The sequence below is a fragment of the Tamandua tetradactyla genome, chromosome 2 (genome assembly GCF_023851605.1).
Source record: "Tamandua tetradactyla isolate mTamTet1 chromosome 2, mTamTet1.pri, whole genome shotgun sequence".
Classification (NCBI taxonomy): Eukaryota; Metazoa; Chordata; class Mammalia; order Pilosa; family Myrmecophagidae; genus Tamandua; species Tamandua tetradactyla.
In genome coordinates, this window is record NC_135328.1 from 15,410,074 (window position 1) to 15,433,162 (window position 23,089).

The 23,089-nt window shown below is 53.9% G+C and overlaps 1 protein-coding gene across 5 annotated transcripts in view; it reads right to left on the reverse strand.

Annotated features, from left to right (window-relative positions):
• The window catches only part of CORO2A (coronin 2A), a 48,892-nt gene extending 26,906 nt beyond the window's left edge, over nucleotides 1-21,986 (reverse strand). Inside the window, exon 1 of one of the 5 annotated variants that reach the window (XM_077140177.1) lies at nucleotides 21,931-21,986. Coding sequence is in view for 1 of the 5 variants with exons in the window: in XM_077140150.1 (XP_076996265.1) it covers nucleotides 16,262-16,381 (120 nt within the window). In the remaining 4 variants the exon portion in view is untranslated. Of the gene's footprint in view, nucleotides 1-2,876; nucleotides 3,702-16,250; nucleotides 20,188-21,930 lie in introns of those variants that run through there. The other 4 variants (XM_077140150.1, XM_077140163.1, XM_077140178.1 and 1 more) reach the window with 4 other exon arrangements.
• Nucleotides 21,987-23,089: the final 1,103 nt, after the last annotated feature.

The window sequence follows — 23,089 nt, forward strand, 5'->3', positions numbered from 1 at the left end:
GATTATTCATTAATTGCACTGTTGATGGCCTTGGGAAAGAGAAATCACCTGATCTGGCCTTTGAACAGAGGCTGGGTGGGTGTGTGGCCTCCGGGCTCGCAGACTGCGCTTATCCCTGGGGCAGAGTCAGCGCCCCACCCCTACGACTGCCTCCTGCCGGGGAGTCTGCATCTCCCCCACCCCTTCAGGATCAGGAGGGAGAGCAGAACCACACATTTTCCAGTTTTGAAAAATGAAAAAAGGCTACCCATAGAAGAACACCTTATTTGAAGGTGACATCCCAACACCACGGATTATCACAACAAACACCCAACCATGGGCGAGTGCCCCCATCTCCAAGTTTATCCTGGTCCTGCCCCAAAGCTGGCAAGGCCCCTTTCTCTGACGTGCCCCAAGGGGGTGCTGGGCCCAGGAAGCCGAGGTCCATTTGGGGTCCACGGCCTTCTGCTGCCAGACCTGTGCTCAGTCTGCCCCTCCCCAAGGAGGGACGAAGAAACCACCGGGCAGGGCTGCTGCTCCCCAGCCAGCGTTTTACCCACTACCAGTCTCTGCAAATCTGGGGCCAGGCCCTGGTTTGCAGCCACCACCTCTAGCCCAAGGTGATCTTCGTTTTTGCTTTCCACAGGCCAGCAAAGGGATCTAAAGCCAGGCAGTGAAGTCCAGGGAGCTGGAACCCCGAGGACCCACCCACAGGCCTGGCTCTCTTTCTCCCTGAAAGAATCAAGAGGCCCTGCCCCTCCCTAGAGAAGTGGTTTTGGCCAGGATTTGGGGGGTTTCCAGGATGCAGGGCTTTCCAAGCTAAAATCCAGAAAGTCCCAGGCAACATGGGACAAATTGGTCACCCCCCACCCACCACAGAGGTCTCCAGAACGCATGTTTTAATTTGATTTTCATGCCACGATTCTACTGTGAGTCATTAGTAATCCAGACTCTGACAACCTGTCTGTGCAAGAGAAGGCTCTAGAATTAACTTCTTAAAAAGCCCAGCGTCTTAATCCAGAGCCTAGAACACTTTCAAGGGGGGAAATCAAAGACAGTTTGTAGAGAGAGGTGAATATAATTTCATTCATTCCTCATCCTCCATCCAACACCTGCTTAGCCCTTATCCTGCACCGGTCCCTCTGTGAAGGGTGGGGTGAGATCAGAAATGAATAATTCAATCCCTGCTTTCCTTGTGTCATTCTCAGGAAATTGGCCAATGAGCAATTACCAAACGATGTGACCAGCAGGAGCTATGATCCCCGTGGGACGCTAAAGCCAGGGGGCAGGGGTTTGCATCTTTGCAGGTGAAATCATTTATAGCAGGATTACTGGGTGTAGGGCCCCAGCACCAGGCTTTTGAAACTCCTTGGGGTGACCCCAATGTGCATTAGGTGATTTACAACAGATGGAGGGGGCATTTTCAAAATTTGGTAAGGCGCAGCCTCAGCATCCCCCGGAACCTGTTGGAAATGCCAATTCTCCAGCCCAGACCCTGGGGGTGGGGCACGGCCCCGACGGGTTTTAACGAGGCTGGCAGCGCTGGGACCCACCGATCAATCTTAGCATCACTGAAAGAGAAGACAGCCCCTGTGGCTGAGAGGACGTGATGGGGAGAATGCAGAGCCATTTATGAAACAGTTTTGCCAAAAACTTGAGCACGAGAATGATGGAGTCTGCGGAAGTAACCACCCACCCTGGTTATTGAGAAAGTACCCATGGGGACCCAACCGGAAAGCTCTAGAAAAGGGGAAATCCTGCATGTCACATTATCTGGTTTCTTCAAGAAACGGATGGTGAGGGAAAAAGAACTGCTGTAGAGCAAGAGAGACACAAGGCATGCCAGGTATGGGTCTTGTTGGATCCTCATTTAACAAATCAACCTGCAAAACATATTTACAATGCAATCCACTGGGGGAATCCGAACATTGATGGATACCTGGGGCCACGAAAGAAGGGTGTCTGGGGCCACTCCCCAGCTCACTCCTCCACCAGCACGTCCCCTGCGTAACAGCGATGTGTAACAGTGATCCTCTGAAGACTCTGGTTTTTCCCCACCAGCCCAGCCCCAGGGGGTAAGGGACGCCCTGAAGCCCAGGGAGGCCTGGGCTCTCCTCTCTTGCCGGCCTCAGCCCCCCTCTCCCCTCCTCCCTCTCTCCATCCTCTGGGCCATGCGGATGCCCCCCCCCCCCACGCCCACAGGAAATACAGGATTGAGTCAGAGGCAGAGCCAAGCTTGTCCCTTTCCTCCCCACGCTGTCAGGCCTACGGGGCTGCCTCCCCCTGAGACTCAGAGGGCCCGGGCAGCTTCCTCTGTCCTGCCGCCCTCCTCCTGCAGCCTCCCACCCCCCTCTGCTAGGCTTGGGAGCCCAGGGCGCCCAGGGCGGGGGGAAAGGGGAAACCCCGGGTTCAAATCCCAGACTCCCATTGCTCACTGTCTCTGAGCCTCAGCATCCTCACCTGTAAAAGGGTATCATAACATCTACTTCTTGAGAAGATTAAATGATACAATACCCAGCATATAAGGTACAAGGGAGGATTTCACTGTGGATGTTCCCTCCCTTTCTCCTTTACTGCCACTCAAGCACTGTCAGCCCCAAACCATCCTCCTTTCTGTTTTGTCCACCTACAGGTCAATTTCCCCAGGCAGATACTGAGGGAAAGAGCACCCTGGCCCTAGCTTACCCCTCCACTCGGGGACCCAGCCCCTCCCAGGCCTTGACTCTGGGCAGTAGGAGCCAAGGGGCTGGGCCTGCCACCTTCGTTGCAGGAGTGCTGGCCAGCTTCAAGTCCTAATTTGCAAACTGATTTGCTGTGTTATTTTGGGCACATCTTGTCCTTCTCTGATTTTCTGTTTTCCTCCCCCACAAATGGTAAGCCCCCCTCGCCCTGCCAACCTGTTCGGAGGATTCACGGGGGGCTCTGCAGCCTGCAGACCTGTGACGGTGACAGAACTGGTTGCCTGGCTGCTGCCCCAGGCCTGGACGTCTGCCCCTGCTCCTGCCTGGGTCCTCAGGAGGCACAGGACAGAGTGTCTTCCAGTTTACTCCCCGGAGTCAAGCCTTGACTAAAACTCCATGTGAATTTATTGCCCCACAATCTCCTTAACTGCGAGTTTCTAGAGACAAGGGTCATCAGGGGAGGACTTTGCAAAGACGCCTCCACGAGGCTGAAAATCTGGCAGCTCTGCTTCCTGTTCTCCGTCCCTTCCTGGGCACGGAGCTGCCAGGTGTGCCTTTGGCCAGAGAATGACACTGAGCTCAGAGGGGGAGGGCACCTAGCTCGGGGAGAAGGCCTGGGCCTGGGTGTCTGCCTACTGGTTCTGCACTCTGGGTTCTCAGGGGACCCCGGCACGGGCTACAAACGACCCCCACCTGCCCGGCTGGGGGACCCACGTGTTGTTCAGTGCCCCCAGCGTGTCTGGAGCCCTCTCTGGGCCTGTGCTGGGCACGGTGGGCAGGCAAGGATGACCCGTCAGGGGCCTCTGCCCCCAGGAGCTCAGGCCGACATGCCCGGTGCAGGACAAACAGCTGAACAGCCAGGAGCTGCAGCTAAAAGGCTCAAGATGGAAGTCCTGGAGAGTCGGGGGGCCTGGGGAGGGAACGGCTGGGCTAACCTCCAAGACTGAGTCCAGCAACCCCCAGTGAGCAGGGAGAGCATTCCAGGGGGGAAGCCCTGTGCTAAGTGACACTTGGGGGCAAAGGTGGACCAAAGCCCATAGGCTGTGGGGCTGGGGGCCTGGGAGGCAGATCCAGGGGAGCAAGAGGGTCTAGCCAGGCTGCTGACTGGCAAATGCTGGGGAGCAGTGAGCCCCAAGCGGCTCAGGAGCTGGTCTCCGAGATGAAGGGGTGTCCAGCCAGGCTGCTGACTGGCAAATGCTGGGGAGCAGTGAGCCCCAAGCGACTCAGGAGCCGGTCTCCGAGATGAAGGGGTGTCCTTGCAGGTGGTAACCAGGGGAGTGGCTCAGGCGGCACTCATGCAGTTAGCGCCTTAGAACACTGGACCTAGGAAAGTGTTTTCTTTCCTCAACTTTGGACTTCAACTGAGGAAGAAATAGCCAGAGGTTTCGTTTCATTCCCAGCTCTGACCGGCTGGAGGGGCTGCAACGAGGGGGCGGGGGGGTGGATTCTGGGTCTGTGACTGACCAGCGATGGTTCCCAGCACCAGCACCAGGACAGGGGGGAGCAGAGCTTTGGATCTGCTGCCCAGGACTCAAGGCCTCAGTTCCCTGACAAATCTCAGCTCTCTGATGAGCAACTGTCCCACCCCTGATGGGACCCTGGGCTGGGAGCCTGGCCCATGGGCTCATTCCTGGGCCACAACTCAGCAGCTAAGATTATTATTATTTTTATCATTATTGTTTTCGTTATCAATCCTATGATAAGGCCCCCAAGATGCACTGGTCCTGTAGGGGCCAGGCCAGCCAACACCCCCTTTCCCAAGCTCAGCCACCCCGTTTATGATGATGAGGACAGGTGCCAACCTGATGGGGTCCCCAGTAGCAGCTGGAGCAGCCACAGGCAGGACGGGGCCACCAGCAGCTGCCGGGAGCGCCACCCTCAGCCTTGCTCAAATGGGGTCTGCAGGCCAGCGAGGGCAGGAGGCCGGAGGAGAGGGGTGCAAGGGGGGCAACAGATCCCCTTGTCAAATGCCCAGTGCCCACTGCTAGTTTTTTGTTTTCAGGATGAAAAGAGCAGAAGAACTGCTCAGGCCCCATCTGAAGCAGCCCTTCCGCTGATAAAGGGTGCCTCGCTTACACGGTGTGCAGCATGCTGCACCTCAGGGGGGCTCAAAGGGGACGCCTGCACTAGAACCCCCCGGCCAGTGGTCCGATTCAGCAGGGAGGGCTGGAGCCTGAGAATCGCGTTTCTAACAAGTTCTCAGGTGACTCTGCGCCGCTGGTCCAGTGTCCCACTTTGAGAATCCAGTTTACAAAGTCCCTCCTGCTCACCCTTCAGTTTGCTCCTTGCAACCACCCTGTGGGGGAAGTGGGAGGTGCACGGATGACCCCTCCCTCACGGAGACCCCCAACGGGCCCCGGCTCGGTGCCCAGCACAGGGGGTTAGGACCCAAGGCTGCAAGTCCATGTTGCTGGAGGAGGGAGGGGAGCAGCGGAGACCCCAAGAAAATGCAGCCACAGAGGGAACAGACTTGGCCCGGGCAGGGCCCAGCCCCTCAGTGGCCAGGGGATTTGGGGAAAAGCCACTGAACTGGTTAAAAGAGTGTCCCGCACAGCCAACACAACAAGCAAACTCACCGCCCTCCCCCTCTCTAAGTGGGGCATGACTCCCAGGGGTGTGGACCATCCTGGCAACGTGGGACAGAAATCCTAGAATGAGCTGGGACTCAGCACCAAGGGCTTGAGATAACCTTCTCGACCAAAAAGGGGAAAGAGCGAAATGAGACAAAATAAAGTGTCAATGGCCCAGAGAGTCCAAGCAGTTATGAGGTTATCCTGGAGGTTATTCTTACCCATTAAACAGCTATCAACTTTTTAGTTAAGGCGTAACAGAGAGGCTGGAGGGAAGTGCCTGAAAATGTAGAGCTGTGTTCCAGTAGCCATGTGTCTTGAAGATGATTGTATAATGATGTAGCTTTCACAATGTGACTGTGTGATTGCGAAAACCTTGTGTCTGATGCTCCTTTTATGTACGGTATGGACAGATAAGAAAAACATATGGATTAAAAATAAATAATAGGGGGAACAAATGTTGAAATAAATTTAGTAGATTGAAATGCTAGTGATCAATGAAAGGGAGGGGTAAGGGGTGCGGTGTATATGAATATTTTTCTGTTTTCTTTTTATTTCTTTTTCTGAATTGATGCAAATGTTCTAAGAAATGATCATGATGATGAATATACAACTATGTGATGGAAAAAAAATGTTCATATTGTATGTTGATTGGTTTTAGTAATGCAAATTAAAAAGAGAAAAAAAAAGAAGAGTGTCCCCCAGAATCCTAGCCCCGCCCCCACCCCGAACCTGAGAGTGTGACCTCTTTGGGGAACAGGGTCTCTGCAGGTTTAGTTAGTGAAGTCCACACGAGGCTGGACTGGGGTAGGGCGGCCCTTACTCCAACGACCAATGTCCCTATAAGGAGAGAAAAACAGACACGACAGACACACAAAGGGATGACCCCGACGATGACAAAGGCAGAGACGGGAGCCCTGCATCTACGCGGATCTCCGGAACCCTCTGCAACCACCCACGAAAACCCAGGGCCTGGGGGGAGGGGAAGGATAAGTGTCTGCGGCTCTATGCCCCCCCGCCCCAGCTTTATTACAGGGGTCCCAGAAAACTACGACTAAGTCTCTCTGTCCTCAGTCCCCTTGCCTGCAAACTGGGAACAATAAAAGAGCCTACTTTATGGGGGTTGTAAGGATTCCATGGGTCTGCTCATTGTAAATGCTCTAGAGCAGGGTCCAGCCCCCACTGGACAACTTTCCCACAGGCCCGCTGTGGCCCCTCTCTGCTGCCGCAAGGGCGTCCTGAGTTGGGTGCCCCTGGGACCCCCTGCCTCTCATTCCCAGCGACTCAGGGTCTCCTCCACCTCAGTGTCCAGCAAATGGGCCCACGGGCAAGGACAGCCTGCATGCCCCTGGGGCCTCGAGCCGGGATGATGACCCCACAGACTGCCTGAGACCAGGGCCTGGCACCATCCCACTCTGTCCCCATTGCCTGTGTGACCCTGCACCAGTCGCTGTCCTTTTCTGGACCCCTGGGCCCCGGTCCATGAAATGGGAACGAGCATCTGTTATGGGTTGAGAGTCACGTGCCCCACGAAGGCACAGTCAAGCCCTAACCCCCCGGGGCTGTGGGTGTGAACTCAGTCATAGACGGCACCTTCAAGGACCTGAGTTAAAGTGAGGCTGACTGGAGTCTGGTGGCATTCAGTTAAAACTGAGTAACAGGAGATTCAGAGAGAGCACACAACACCACAGCATCATGAAGCAGAGTCTACCAGTCAGAGAACTTTGGAGATGAAGGAAAACGCCTCCCAGGCAGCTTCAAGAAACAGGAAGCCAGGAGAGAAAGCTAGCAGATGACGCTGTGTTCGCCATGTGCCCTTCCAGCTGAGAGAGAAGCCCTGACTATGTTCACCATGTGCCTTCTCACTTGAGAGAGAAACCCTGAACTTCATCGGCCTTCTTGATCCCCAAGCACTTTAAAGATACCATTCCATTGTAACAATGGCCATTTTTTCTGATGAGAAAGGAAAGCATTTTGGAGCCATGAGAGAGCCACAAGAACTACAAAAGCCCAAGCAGCCAGAGACCTTTGGAGATGAAGAAGGAGAACACCCCTGGGGGAGCTTCACGAAACAAGAAGCCTAAAGAGAAACCTAGCAGACGTTGCCATGTTTGCCATGTGCCTTTCTAGTTGAGGGATAAACCTTGAACTTCATCGGCCTTTCTTGAATGAAGGTACCTTCTTGTTGATGCCTTAATTTGGACATTTTTATAGACTTGCCTTAATTGGACATTTTCACAGCGTTAGAATTGTAAACTCGTAATTTATTAAATTTCCCCTTTTAAAAGCCATTCTGTTTCTGATATATTGTATTCCAGCAGCTTGCGCAAACTAGAACAAAGACACATTGTACAGTTGTGACTAATCCAGTAGATTTTGTCAATACTTTCTGTGCTGGTTTGAAAGGAAGTATGCCCCCTAAGAAAAGCCATATTTTAATCAAATTCCCATTTCATAAAGGTAGAATAATCTCTATTCAATACTGTATGTTTGAAACTGTAATGAGATCATCTCCCTGGGTGATGTGATTTAGTCAAGAGTGGTTGTTAAGCTGGATTAGGTGACGACATGTCTCCACCCATTTGAGTAGGTCTTGATTAGTTTCTGAAGTCCTATAAAAGAGGAAACATTTTGGAGAGAGAGATTCAGAGAGAGCAGAGAATGCTGCAGCACCACGAAGCAGAGAGTTCCATCAGCCAGTGACCTTTGGAGATGAAAAAGGAAAATGCCTCCCGGGGAGCTTCATGAAACCAGAAGCCAAGAGAGAAAGCTAGCAGATGACGCCGTGTTCGCCATGTGCCCTTCCAGCTGAGAGAGAAGCCCTGACTGTGTTCACCATGTGCCTTCTCACTTGAGAGAGAAACCCTGAACTTCATCGGCCTTCTCGAACCAAGGTATCTTTCCCTGGATGCCTTTGATTGGACATTTCTTTAGACTTGTTTTAATTGGGACATTTTCTCAGCCTTAGAACTGTAAACTAGCAACTTATTAAATTCCCCTTGTTAAAAGCCAAAAAAAAACTGAGTAACAGCCAGGGTCCCTATATGCCGGGGAAACTAGGACACAGTGGGAGGAGACAGACAGGGAGGCGGTGGCAGGGGACAGAGGCAGAGGCTGAGTCAGGGATCGCCAGCAAGTCACCCCCTGAGGGCTCCAGGCTTTGGAGGTGCCCAACCCCGCAGGTGGCTTGCTTTCGGACTCCTGGTCTCCAGAACCGTGAGAGAATAAATCCCTTTTGTTTACGACCAGCCTGCAGTATGTTACAGCAGCCCTGGCAGAGTAAGACAGCGTCCCTGCCCTGTCACCCCCTGCCTCCTGAGGCCTGGACAGGACATGCCCACATCAGGAGGCATGGCCGGGTTCCACCCTCGGCTCCAACCCCAGCCCGGAGGCTGTGGGTGGGTTAGTCAGCCTCTCCAGACCTCAGGTTTTCTCATCTGTAAAACTGGAAGGCTGTGGGAAATGAGTTAAAGTTGCCAAGTTTGCAGAACACTGCCTAGCACCTGGCAAACGTTTGCAAGGTAAGTGTTTGTTGAGTACAGTAGATCCTCGTTATTCACAGATTCCATTTGTGCAAATTTGCCCACTCGTGAAAGCTCATTTGTAACCCCACAAATCAATACTTGTGGCACCTTTGCAGGCACTTGTGGACATGCACAGAGCAGTAAAAAAACATGAGTTGCAGACGTGCACATTCTCAGCTGAGGTCAAACAAGGCCATGCTCTGCCTTCTTGTTTCCAAACTCGCACCGGAGACAGATGTCCTTTTGGTGGTGTATTTAGTGTCACATTTGTTTTATTTTTGTGCTTTTCGTCTGTGATGTGGCTGTTTAAAATGGCCCCCCAGCGTGGTGCTAAAGTGCTATCTAGTGTTCCTAAGTGCAAGAAGGCTGTGACATGCCTTATGGAGAAAATACATGTGTCAGAGAAGCTTCGGCAAACAGGAGTTAAAGAGCTGGTGGCCAAGAGATCAGTGTTAATGTATCAGAAGGCATCTTTAAACAGAAACACATCAGACAAGGCTAAAGATCAATCAGCTGATAAAAACGTTGTGCCCAGAGGCTCGCAGGCACCTGACCCTGCATTTCCTCATAGCAGCAGTGGATCTGTGCTCGCTATGTCAGTGTCCTTGGTTTCTCTACAGAACAGGATGACCAGAAAAAACAAGAATCAACCATAACGAAAATTCAGAATAGGTAAATCATGATCACTTTTAACGTGCAGTCTCTGTGAACCAGGCACTGTTGATACATTTTTCCCGAATAAATGGATTAAGCAAGAATGAATAAGGGCTTTGAGCAGGGGCTTCCAGGTTTCTCATGTTACAAAGTGCCCATGTTCCTTTATTTCTCCTAAAAGTGGCAATACCTTAAGATCAGGCAGTGATGGGATGTTAGCGATCTGTGCTGGGAAGCAACAAAACCTCCTTCACTTGATGAAAAAAGAAGGCTTGTGCGCCACCCCTACTCTTAGTACCAATTTAGAATCTAAAGGGTGGCTAGTTCTCTTTTAAATGGCCTGTTGCATCTTGGAGCAAGAAACAGACATGATATCCCAGAATCGCCCAGGATCAGGGACCCAGGTGGGTATCATCCAGCCCAGCTCTTTGCCTCTTTCCGCCCCACTCCATTGAAAAAGTCTGAGGGTCCTAGCCTGTACCATACCAGTGACGGGGAGCTCACTCCCATACAGGGCAGATGAGTGCAACTGTTAAACTTCCTCTGCTACAGAGTGGAAATCTACAATTTCCCCCACAGTGCATTTCTGACCTAGGAACATCCCCACTCCCACCATTTCTGCTGCCTCAGCCTGCGAAAGCCTTGACCACATGGCCGCTGGGCAGCTCTGCTCCAGTGTGGGGAGTTTCTTGAGTGAAACCGACCTACCGGTTTGGGTGGCCTCCCCATACTGCTCCAAGCTGCCCCTCTCCCTCACCTAGTATGGGTCCCAGTCATTGCCCCCACCCCAGAGTGGGGCCGAGAATCCCCCAGCAGAGCAGGTCCCCAAAAGGGTCCCAGACTTCACATCTCAGAACAGTGGCATCGCCTAAATCCCAGAGATCATGTTGCTCAGAAAGGGAAACTGAGTCAGCATGCCCAGGGCCACCCGCACAGAGCAGGGTCCAGAATGGGATCCAGCTCTCCAGCCTCCAAGCCCAGGACTGCCCCCCAAGACGTGGAACAAAGCTGCCTTTCTTCCTGCATCTGGAAACGGCATCCAATTTATCCAAGCTGCCGAAAGTAATGGTGGAAACTCTGTACATGCCGGGGAAAATCCCACGGATGGTTGGGGAAGAGTGGCCTCGGGAGAGCGAGGGGAGGGCCGTTCTCCGTAGCTGGGGCCTGTGGGGCTCACACCTCCTTCAGGTGAGCTGTGCTTCTCCAGGGAGTGCATGGTGGAGGCTGAGAAGGACGGGGCTCCTGTCAGGTGGGCAGACACGCAGGGGCAGGAAGGGACGGGGGCACTGAGGCTCAGCCACTCAGCCCACGTTTTCCAAGTCCTCTGTCAGTGAGCCAGGGGTCTCTGCCCTGGGGATGGGTAGAGAAATGGAAAAACTGCACCCTATTTGAACAAAGCTAGACCCGAAAAAAAAGGGTGGTGCATTAGAGGTGGCAGTAGCATGGAAAACACCAGAAGGTTAGAGCAGTAGGCTCCAAACCTTTCTGATCAATCCTTAAAAAAAAAAAAAAAACTGAGCCCCTCACTGCACAACAGTTCACATTATATTCATGTAACCATTAGCAGTAGCCTCAAGACAGAACACATATGCAAAGCAGCCAGAATTGTGTATTTCAAGGAATGTTCCCCAATTTAGAAAAACCTTGGGCTGACTTCTTATCATACTTGATCAGATTGTCAGGATTTTTTTTTGAGGCTGAAAACTCTATCTCGTTGGGAACCGATGCGTTTGCGGCCCCACTTTCTCCTCATCCCACATCCCCTGGTGTTAGCTGAATTACTAATCGCAGTTGATTCACAGGAATCTTTTACATCCTCTCGTCCATTGTGTGAGGGTGGATTTCGTTAAAACTGGTTGATGTCATCTGTACATCCAATCTGGATTAATTAATCTGGATTAACCAGGTTAATGAATCTGTGTGATCTGCTGAAAGCAGACCTCAGCAGAAGACTGGCTTTCCCTTGGGAGAAGCCTGGACCACACGAGAGGCGAGGCGTCGGGACACCTCCTGGGGAGCGTGTCACTGCGTCTACACTGGTGAATATGAGTAAAACGGAATTCCCTTTATTTGTTTACATATTAGCTAACACCAATGCAAAAGTTCACAGGGGGTAGTATATGGGACTCAGCACTTTTCACATGATTTTTTTGCAAACCTACAACTGCTAAAAAAATAATAAAATAAAATAAAAAAAGACTCCAGCATCAACTCCTGCTTGAGTTTCCAGACTACCAGCCTCCTGTACAGAATTCAGTCTTGCCAGCCCCCACAATGCCATGAGCCAATAGCTTAAAATAACTCGAGTTCTGTCTCTCTGGAGAACCTGACTGACGTGGGGTGGGGAGACCTGGGATGCCCCTGCTGCTGGAGGAGTCTGCCCCTGGCCGCCACCCATAGCCCCTGCAGCCTGGCGGCCCTATGGTGAACCAGCTGGGCTGGGCCTTCAGGACCCCTGCTCCTGCCCTCAGTACCCTGATTCCCCCTGCTCTCCTCCTTCCCAATCCCAGGGCCTTCCTGCCTCCCCCAGGCTGTCCATCTAATCTCAGCCCTCCACCCCCCCAACACCCTCCAAATTGAGCTCCGACCTGGGTTGTCATTAGGTGGTAGCATCTTGTGTTCCAAAACCTTCAATGGCTCCCCAGTTCCCAGGGAATCTCATTATATTCCACAGCCCCTCATTCAAAGCCACGATCTGGCTGGGGACACACCAAAAATGGGGGTGGGGGAAGGCAGAAAAGGGGGGAAGGGGGAGAGGAAGGACTGTGAGCAGTTAGCCCACATTAAGGGGGTGCGTTTTGTATAAAGATTCACAAACATCAGGACCCACTAAAAGTCTGACTTGGAGTGTGTCTGTTAACACGTGTGCCAGCACCGTCAGTGACAAAACCCTCTTCCTCCTCTTGGCCGGGAGGTGGCTCTGGCTGATACCGTGGACTTGGCACCCCCTCTGAGGCCAAACTGCACCCTAGCTCCAACAGGCTCCCGGTGTTGGCCCGTTGCCACCCAGCCCTTTGCCCGTAAGCCCCTCCCTCCACTACACTTTAAGTACCCACCCCTCTGTACTTTCCACGGGGCTCGGCTTACAGAAATGCTCCCTCTTCCGGGAAGTCTTCCTGCATGCCCCTAGCTGACTTCTGTCCATCTGCCTGCACCCCCAGCTGGCCAGGACCCCTTTCCCTCCCAGCTCAAGCTGCAGACTTGGTGACAACATGTTCTCATTCCCAAAGCCAGATTCAGGAAAGGCTCTGCCTTCTGAGAAGGACAGCCCTGCTCCTGGCCGTCCACGGTCCCTCCGAGCCTCGGTTTCCCCGCTGCATAAGGCCCAGCAAATCTCCAATGACCTCTTTCCCTTGGCTCCGGCCACACCCTGATTTGTCCTCAGGTGCAAATGCCCCACCCGCTTTCACAGTCATTCCTGGAGCCTCCCGCAGCTGACCACACCCTCAACCTTCAGCCGCTGGTCACGTGCCAGACGTGACCAGCCCTCTGTCAGAGCCCCTGACGCATCAATAAAGACAGGTGCAGGTCCCAGAACAGTGCCCTGGGACCCACGACCAGGGAGCCCTCTCAGGCGGGTGTCACCCATCAAGCGACTCTCCTGCCGTGCCTGGGCCCAGCATTCCGGGGGGGGGCCAGCTCTGCGGGTGGCATCTGGGCCCCCGATGCCCCCAGACAAGGCCTCCTATGCCCCAGAACTTCCACTCGCCCTTCTCCCCGCCTGTGTACCTCTTCTGCCTCCACCCATTTTCCTCCTACCAGCTCCAGTCCATCTCCTCCCACATAGCACCCTTAAATCTTTTGCTCCCTTTCCCCATCATCCGGCAAATCCCCGACACTGGATGAACCTGGACATCTAAGCACTGCTGGGGGAAAAAAGTGGGCAAAAACCAAACCAGGGCAGAAGGGACCAATGGGGCGAAGGCTCATCCCCATGTCTGCTAGCTTCCTCTTTCCAAAGTCAGCTTTAGAGGCCACTGTCAGGCCAGCTGGGATCCAGCGTCATCCACGTGGCCTCTCTTTCCTTGTCCCCAGTGCCAATCCCTCTGTCACTATTCCCCTTTCCCAAAACATCTCAACCCATCTGCCTAGCTCCCTTTCCACGGCTGCCGCTATCCTCTCCCTCCTGGTCATTCAGTCCCAGCCTCCTAGGCAGTGTCCCAGCCAAGCATCTTGTCCCAGCTCTTTCCCAGAAAATCACAGCCATTTCCTAACCATTGCTCCAGGCCATCTACCCAGCCTCACCTTGCACGAGGGATCGGAGCTCAGAGGACCTGTCCCTCTGGCCCCAGGGCCTTTGCACACCCTGTTTCTGCAGCAGGTGCTTCCCTCCCCACCCTCACCTGGTTACTTCCCACTCGAACTTCAGATCTCGGCTCAAAAGTCCTTTCCTTAGAAGAGCCTTCCACAATGACCGTGGACAAGGCACTTCTCTTCACTCTCTCCTCCCTCAGGCCCCTGCTCCTGATTTTATGGACTATAGAATACTGGCCATCTTTGCCCCCCGGTTGGCGAGCCCACGGGGCAGGGCCTGTCTGTTCGTCCCTAATGCTGGAGCCTGTGCTCCGCATGCAGGACGTGATCAATACGCGAACCAGGGACCATTATTAAAGAAACTAAAATTAAAAATGTTTTCAGGGAGGGAATGAATGGGTTGTCTGGGCAAAATCCCAGGGTGCTCTATGTGGGGCGGGTCTGGGGCCTCTCTCCGGGGTGGGCCACAGGCCAAGCAGTCCTGGTAATGGCCATGGTCACGCTAAGGCTAATGACGCAGGCAGTCAGCTCTCCAGACTCCTTCCTGGCCATTGCCCCCAGCCCGCCCTGCTGAGCTCATAGCAAGGGGCCTTTAATGGGCAGCCCACAGGACATTGCCGGACCGGCTCACATCTGCTCTGCAGGGGAGACAGTCTTCCTCCTAAGGGCCAGGTCTCGGGAACTTTTCGTTGTGGGGTCAGACGAGGAAAAGGGGTGGAATCTGACTGTGTCAGAGCACAGTTCAAATCCCAGTTGTGCCTCTTGCTGGCTATGGGACCCTGAAAGTTGCTTAACCTCTCTGGGCCCTCACCTCTTCATGCATAAAAAGAGGACAAGAATATCTATCTATCCCTGAGGTTGCTGTGAAGATGAAAGGAGTGAATGTAATGTACATCGAGAGTCTGGTCTGGGTCTGCCCTGCTTCACATTTCATCGAATTTAAGATGCACAGATTTTTTTTTACATTTTCACATCTCTGAAAGTGGGTTGTAACTTATAAGCATGGCTCAATTGTCTGCCAGCCTTCCTTTCTTAATGGGTTATGACATAATGGTGCATCTCCCAGTAGATGGAGCCTTGCGTTCAAGGCGGTAGTTCAGTGTGTTGACAAGGCTGGAAGGTCTGCGGGAGCCTCCAGGACCAAAACACAAAAGCATGCACCTGAGGGGAAGGGTCTGCAGGAGCCCCGAGGCCGTCTCAGCCCCTAAAGGCCCAGGCCCTTCCTCAGCTAGGGGCCCCTCCAGACAGCACACCCTAGCAGGCCCCCCTCGGTCCTGGCTCTGATGCAGCCTGAGGTCCCTGGCCTGGGGCCGCCTGGTCACAATGACGAATCCACTTGCAGCCACCCAAGACCCCCGGTCTCCAGCCTTATCAGAGGCCTGGGCCCACACTAGGCAACCCCAGAGAACAGCCTTGCCGTGGGACTCGTCGCTCAGCTGTCCCCAGGCTCTGCTCTCAAGCTCCCCACTCTCTGTTTCAAAGGCCAACCCGGGCCCTATCCCCGGGGCCGTGTCCCCTGGGCCATGTCCCCCGGCTCACCCAGGCCTCCCTCTGGCCACCTCCCTGCCACCACCTCGCAGCACACACTCGCCAAACCTGATGCCATCCATACCATGATTATATTAGAACTTGTAAAATGTTCAGCTCCCAAATCCTTACAGAAATACAATTTTAATTATAGAAGAGACAAAAGAAAGCAAAACGAAATTCTACCAGCAAGTGACAGCCAGTGTTAATGGCCCAGACATTTTTCTATATTTACTTGCGAGTGCCTATATGTATTCTTTCCTCATTCAAACCAAAACAGGCTTGTTCCATCCATGTGCACTGTGACCTGTGTGTCCGCCTGACAGGCCCTCACCGGTTTCGCTCCCATGCCGTGACCCCACGGCCTGAGTCCCAAGCCCGCCCTGGCCCAGGGTGCCCAGAGCGCCAGACTCTGCCCCTGGCTCTGCACGCCTCAGACGGATTCCCGGCGCCGACTACGCCCTGGCATAGAAATACCCTCAAGGCTTAAACCAACAGGCGTGAGGCCCAGGCTCCCTGGCTGTCCACGTCGGATTTGGTTCTAGGCCCTTTTGGAACAGACCGGAAGCTCTCCCAAACCCCGACGCTGCCCTGGGAGCTCCCTAAATCCCAGGAGGCTGAAGAAAACCCGAGGGCAGCGAACATATGCTACCATTTGGCAGCTCATAAAGCACTTCCACACCCTTTATCTGAGTTTGAGCATCCTAACCCTATAAATTCGGCAGAGCAGGTATCTGTTATTCCCATTTTATAGATGATGAAATGGAGGAGGCTTGGAGAGTTGGGGTGACTTGCCTTTTTGTCTTCTCTTCATTTACCTCCCCTTTGGAGTCTGGCTGACTCCAAACCCCACCAATGACCCAGAGCTCAGGCATCACCTCCTCCAGGGAGCCCTCCCTGACCTCCATTCCTTCCAGGCTAGTTAGACAGCCTCCTCCAAACACCTACAGCTTTCTGTGTCTCTTAGCTACTGCCACAGTCCCTAGCATAGGGGCGGGGATTCCTATGATCCCCATTTTATGGGGGAGGCCACTGAGGCATAGAGAAGGGGTAGGACTTGCCTACTGAGCACCTCAGCTGCCGGCTCAGGCCTCGGACCAGCATCTTCCATCTCGGAGGCAGGGCTTCCTTTGCTCCTCTGCGTCCCCTGTGGTCTGCAATCTGCAACTCCAAAGCACTGCTGTAGGCTCATTTCCCTCTCCTCCTGCACTGGCCAGGCCCTATGCGTCCCAGCCCAGTGTGAGGATGGGGAGGTGGGGTGTCTCTGGCTTTGATGGGCTTGGTCCCCCCAGCCTGGGCTGACACCCTGTTGGAGGGTGGCCTCGGGAATAACAAGTAACTGGCCATTTATTGGGTGTCTCCCAGCCCCGCCCTGTGCCAGCCCCTCCTCCCACTGCACCTGCAGCTGGCACCATTGTGATGCTTCTTTGCAGATGGGGAGGGCAAGACCCTGGCCCAGGCCACCGGGGCGGAGCTGGGGTGGGAAGCCAGGCCCCTGTCCCTACTAGCAGCAGGCAGATCAGGAGCTTGCTGGCACCCGACGCAGAACTAAATGCACAGTCGGAGTACAGGGGATGGCTCCCGGGGGGCCAGAGGCCTCGACAAAGCCCAACTTCTCCCTCCCGCATCACCTGGCTGCCACCTTCCAGGGACAGCTGACTGGAGGGCTACTACCTCTGGCCCAGGGAACACGGCTCCTCCCTGGACCTCTCCAGCACTCCCCTTGGATAGGGTCACACACCACCTGCTGGCCCCCTGCGAGCCCCAGGCTCAGGGCCAGGCTGGAAGCAGCTGTCACATCTACCCAGGCCAAGTTCCCAGCTCTCTATTTCTTCTTATTTGAACGAGACATCGCCTGTCTGCTCCTGGCTGGCAGAGAGATGCAGGGCAAGGCCCTGCCTTTCACTGGGCCTTACCTTGCCTACCTGTGCAAGGATGGCAGGGGTGGGGGCGGGGCTGTGTCTCAATGGACCCACCGTCTCTGGCATTCCAGGGCTTGCCTGCAGGCAGCAGAGCTCAACAGACACGGGACACTGCAGCTGGGGGCATGGGGGTACAGTTATGACCCCCAGCCAGCTCCCCAACCTCTCCTGGCCTCAGAGTTCTCATCTGTAAAATGGGCACAGCAGGAGAAAAATGGCTGAAATCCAAAGTTATACTGATTGTATGAAATGTAGAGAGGAGAAGACATGGGTAATTTAGTTTCTGCCTGTTTTCCTTATCTTTTTCTAAATCCTCTATTATACTCAAGTATTTATAAGGGGGCAAACAAATGCTTTCTGTTATGGACTGAATTGTGTCCTTCCAAAAGACACGTTCAAGTCCTAACCTCCAGTCTCATGTATGTGGTTAGTTAAGAGGAAGCCAAAGAGGCTGGGCCCTTATCCTTTACGACTGATGTCCTTTTAAGAATTTCGAGACCCTCATTTGGAATTCTGGCCTCCAGAACTGGGAGAAAATACATTTCTATTGTTTCAAGCCACCCAGTTTGTGGTATTTTGTTCAGGAAAGCCAAGGAAACTAGCAAACTTTCTTTGTAAATTAACTTTATTGAGAAATAATTGACATATAATAAGATATAGCCACTTTTTAAAAAAGGGGATAATGGTACCTATCCTCTTGGTTGCAGAGGACTGATAGGTTAATGGATGTAAAGTCTTAGATGTGCTGGCATATGACAAGTGAGCCCAGAGCCACCCAGGCTTCCTCTTCCTGCTGGCCTGGCCGGGCCCCAACCTCACCCCACTCCACCCCACCGCACCGCTAACACCAATCTCTTTGGATCTGCTGCCGCCACATTCATTGTCCGGACCTGACCTCATCACCGAAGGCCTGGACAACTTCCACAGCCTCCTGCCAGTCTCCAAGGCATCCCAGAGGAATCGCCCTAACATTCAAGTCTGGCCACACTCCTGCTCTGCTCTAAAGCTTGCCATGGCTCTCCACTGCCCTTGGCTGAAATCCTCAGCTCCTCCACACAGCGCTATTTGGGCAAGCTACTTAACTTCTCTGTACTTTTGTTTTCTTAACTAAAAAAAGAGGAATACAATAGTACTGCCCTCACAAACCTGCAGGATTCCGTTTTGTGCAGGGGGCGAGGTACACGAGCTGCCCGTGGCTTCTCTGGCTTGTTTCCTTCTCGCTGTCATCTTGTTCTCACCTGCTCTTCCTTGAACACGCCAGGCAACCTCCCCCCTCAGAGCCTTTGCACTGGCTGTTCCCTCTGGCTGGAAGAATCTACCTCCAAAATTCTGCCCAGCTTGCTCCCTCACCTCCCTCAGCCATTGCAAAATGTCACTTTCCCCATGAGGCCTCCAAGGAACACTCTATTTAAAATGGCAACCCCCTACCCCTGCCCCCTCCCATGCCCTATCCCCCTCCTGTTTGTTTTTTTGGGGGTGCATGGTCCAGGAATCGAACCTGGGTCTCCCACATGGAAGGTGAGCATTCTACCACTGCCCCCTCCTGTTTTATTTGCTCCATGTTATTTATCACCATCTATTTCACTTGTTCATTGTCTGTATTTTTTCCTAGTAAATCTAAACAATTTGAGGGCAGATTTTTTTGCGTCTATTTTACTGTCTGACCCTCCACTCCCCCCCAGCACCTAGAGAATTCCTGGCACAAAAGGTGCTTGCTAAATAGGGGTCAAATGACTAAACGAATGAATGAAAGGAAAGCACCTAGGATGTATCAGGCAGGTGGTAAGTACACCATAAATATTATTACTATTATTTATTATTCAAGGTGAGGCTCATATGTCCTCCTCATTGACTTCCAAAGCTTATAATCACATCTTCCGAGGACCCACCGTCCCCTGCCTGTCTCTTAATTATAGCAAGAAGCACTCTGCTCCTTAATGATATCTTTTTTCACTTAGGCTGAACCAAATGAAATTGCCATTTTTTCGGCAAGTCAAATAGTCAGATATTGGCCGTTTCACATGTTTTAATCTAACACATTTCCCCAGCAACTTGCTGTTTCCCCCAGAAGTGAAGTAACCTCCTCCTGGCCCTGCAGACTAGGCTATGATTGCTACCCCCTCCAATCTGTTCTGAAGGAGGCAAGGTCCAGTCTAGGAACTTAAAATAATTAATAAAGGGTCCTACTGAATTATTTTCTGGTCCTCCTGACAAATCTCTGTCTTATAAGATTTGGGAGAGAAGATAAAAACAAAACACACCAAACTCTCAAACAGAACCGGCTCTGGCCATCTGGAAATAGGAAAGGGATACGGCAGGAATTCCTTCCCAGGAAAAAACAGCTAGCTGCTGGCCTGTCAAAGACTCATTTAATGATGGGGAAGGGGGGGGAGCTGGAACATTTTTTGGTTTCCACTGTGTTCAGTGCTCCTTCCAATAAAAGGCTTCAGTTACAAAGAGTTGCTAAGTCTAGAACATACTGAAAGAAATAAAGCAACCACTGGGTTTACCCCTATTTCACAGGTGGGGAAAGCGGGGTTAGAGAGGGGAAAGGGGTTGGCCCACGGGACATAGTGGGGTAGAGGCAGGGCTCATCGTGGAGGCCATGCCTGCTGATTCTTCATCTCGGGCTTTTCTCTAAGGACCACACTGCTTCCAAAGCTGGCCAGACCCCGCAACGTAAACTTCAGTGTGACTAATTTGTGAGCTGTGCTTTTCAAACAAAATGTGTTATCAAACCTCAGATAGAACACCGGATGCTTTTTCACTTTGAGATAACTTCTCGTAAATAGCAGCATTACCCGTCTCTGCCTAGAGTCAGTTCCTTGGGGGTAAATCCCCAAAATAGAGGGTTAGGGACAAGGACAGGTAGGGTCGTTTTCATGGGCTCTTGTAACAAGCTGCCAGATTGCCTGGCAAAATGAAATGCCACCAGCAAATCCCTGTAGCCTTGCCTGCACAAAGTTTTATTTTTTTCTGTTTATTTTTACTAAATTTATAGGGATACTGCTTTCCTTTGCTTAATGGTATGTGTTTATGAAAAAGCTCTGGTCTTGGAATCAGGATGCCTGGGCTGGACTGCTGGTTTTTGGAGTAAACTTTGGCAAGTCACGTCTCCTTTGGGGGGGGGGGGGGTAGGGGCTGCCAATCTGTACAATCATGTTTTTTGGAGATCCTTTTCAGCTTGGACATTTCATAATTGCATGGTGCATTTTGTAATTAATAGCATAGAATTACTTTTTAAATAATCAACATCTGCCCTGCCCCTAAATTGAGCCCAAATGGCTTGGATTAGCTATGAAGGAAAACAGGGCCCAGATTATTTTTTATATATGTATGGTGATGACAAACATAGAAGTAATACTTATTCCTGCATGTTGGTGTGACAGCAGTATACTCAGTCTGCTGTTACAAGGGGTTAATAACACTCATTTGTGCATGTCCCTTGCAGCTTTCACTCTAGGTCACTCTATTTCAGCCCTTTAGAATCTCAGTGACTCGCAGTCAAAAGTTGCCAGCCTGCAACAAGTGCTCATCCAGTCTCTGTTTGCAGACCTTCGATGACAGGGAGCTCACCACCTGTCCAAGCCACCCTTCACTTTCTTTAGTGGTAAGAAGTCTGCTGGGTGAAGGGCAGGTTTGAAGGAGAACAAAAGAGACCCAAAGTCCATGCCAGGCCTCCTGCACAGGTGGATTCTGAATAAGCTCACAGCTAAGAAGAGGCCCCATAGCGGACTCAGCTAGCTCTCTCCACCTCTGCTTCTGCTGTCTCTGGCAGGAGACACAGCACTGGCTGGCCCAGACCTGAGCAGGTTTAAGGGACCCTATGACTGGCTCCCAGGGTGGGGCAGGAGAATTGCTTGTTGTTTGTGTGCCCAGAGCTGGACCAAAGGGAGGGACAGGGGCTGGGAAGCAGATTCCAGTGAGCCTGAAGCTGCCTTTGGAGCTAGTGGACAACTTGTCAGCAGGGGTGGGCAACCCAGGTCCCAGGGGCTCTTCACCATGGGGAGTCTGGGGCCACATAGCCCCAGCCATGCTCGCCCCTCAGGCCACCCCCATGCAGACATAACCCTGCTGACTTGGTCGCTCCTGTGGTCCACACGTGGCCCTGTCACACAGGGCGGGGCACCAGCACGTGCCTGGGGCGCAGAATGGGACGGGCCAAACAGACCCTAATGCAGGAGGCGACCGGCGGTGTGGGTCTGGCCCAGCAGGTCTGCGTGTGAGAGCCGGCCACCTCCAGCCCAGGCCGCCCAGCCCCTGCCCGCGAGGCAGTCTACGCGGGCAGAACCTGACGGCCCCACCCCGCAAGCCCAGGCCAGCCGACCGCTGTGCCCGGCTCCCCCCTCCATCGTTTCCCGGACCGGGAAGCCGAGGCCAGCAGGTCACCAGGCCGAGAGAGGAAGGGGCCTGACACGGGCTCCAGGGCCACCATCGGGCCGCGTCGGAGCCGAGTCGCCGCGCCCAAAAGGAGCGGCCCTCGCTGCGGGCGGGAGGGGTGGGCGGTGTAGCCGGTGCCCATCCGGGCCCTGAGCCGTCGGGAGGCCGGACCTCGGGGTAGCCCCTCCCCACAGCGCGGAGACGAAGAGTCCCCGCGGCACCTGCTTGCCCGAGGGGGAAACGGAGGCCTGGAGAGGAGCAGTGCTTTGCGCAAGGTCACGCGGAGGGGCCGGGAACCAGGTCCCCTGCGCCCCGCCGGGGCCCCCCGCGGCGCGCCCAGTTCTCGCATCTCCCCGGGCGCTGCAGCCGGCAGGCACCGCGTGCTCGTCCCGCCTGCCGTTCCCCGCGCGCAGCCCGCGAAGGCGCGGGGCCGCCCTACCTTGGTGACGGCCGCGCAGGTGGCGGCGGCGGCGGCAGTGTCCGGCTCCGGCTCCGGCTCCGGCTCCGGCTCCGTGCTCCTCGCCGCCAGCGGAGTCCCCGCGCCGGGCGCCGCCTCCTACCCGCGCAGCCCGACTGGCGAGATGGGGACCCGCCCCCCAGCCCCGCCTTCCCGCACCCCCCCCACCCCGCCGCGCTCCTGGCCCCCCGGGGCTGGTCTCTGGGCGCGCTCACGGCCCAGCCCAGGCGCGCAGCCGCCGCAGGGATCCGGGCGAGCCACGGGGCCACCGAGCGGAGCCTGGGGTCAGGCAGACCCATCTGGCCGCGCGGCGTAGGGCCGGGGCCTCGACCTCCCCGAGCTTCCCTTTGCCCCCGAGGAGAAATGGAGACGGATCTGTCCCAGCGGGGTGCCTAGGATTTCGATGAAACGATCCGGCCCCGGCAAGTGCGCGCGCAGAGGCCGGCCCTGCAAAGGCGTCCCGGAGAGCCGGGGTCTGGAGCGGCGACTGCAGCTCCGCGCTGGGCGGAGAGGGAGCACCCTGCTCCTTCTCTCGGCAGCCAGGAGGGGGCGCTCTACTCGGCCTCGCCGGCTTGGGGGTCCAGGGGACGCCGGGCTATGGGGAGGTGATGGGAAACTGGGCCTTTTCCTAACAGCAGCAGCTAACCTTCATGGAGCGCTGGATGTGTGCCGGGCACGGCTGCCAGGCCCCTTGTATGTGTAACCTGGCTCTACTGCGCACAAGCCAATGAGTTTGAGGCCATCACTCCCCTATTTTGCCCAGAAGGAAGCTGAGGCACAGAGAGGTTAAGGAGCTTGCTCTAGGTCGCACAGTTGGTAAGTCAACCCCAGGCAGCAAGCTTCTAGTTGCTCCACCACACCTTTTGTTTTGCAGCCTTTGCTCTGGTGGTGCAGCTTCGGGACCTAGAGTCCCTGGCGCCTAGCAGGCATGCTCTATCATTTGTTGAGTAACAGTCTATGTACCACTCCACATATATTATTTCGTCTAATCCTACTAAGCCTTTCTTTAACCACTATTACTACACTCGTTTTGTAGATAAGAAAATTGAGGCTTAGAGTGGCTGAGTACTGGGGGTGGGAGGGGGGGCTCTGAGTTAATTCCTGAGAAAAAGCAACCTGGGCCAGACCCTGGGGCTCAGCG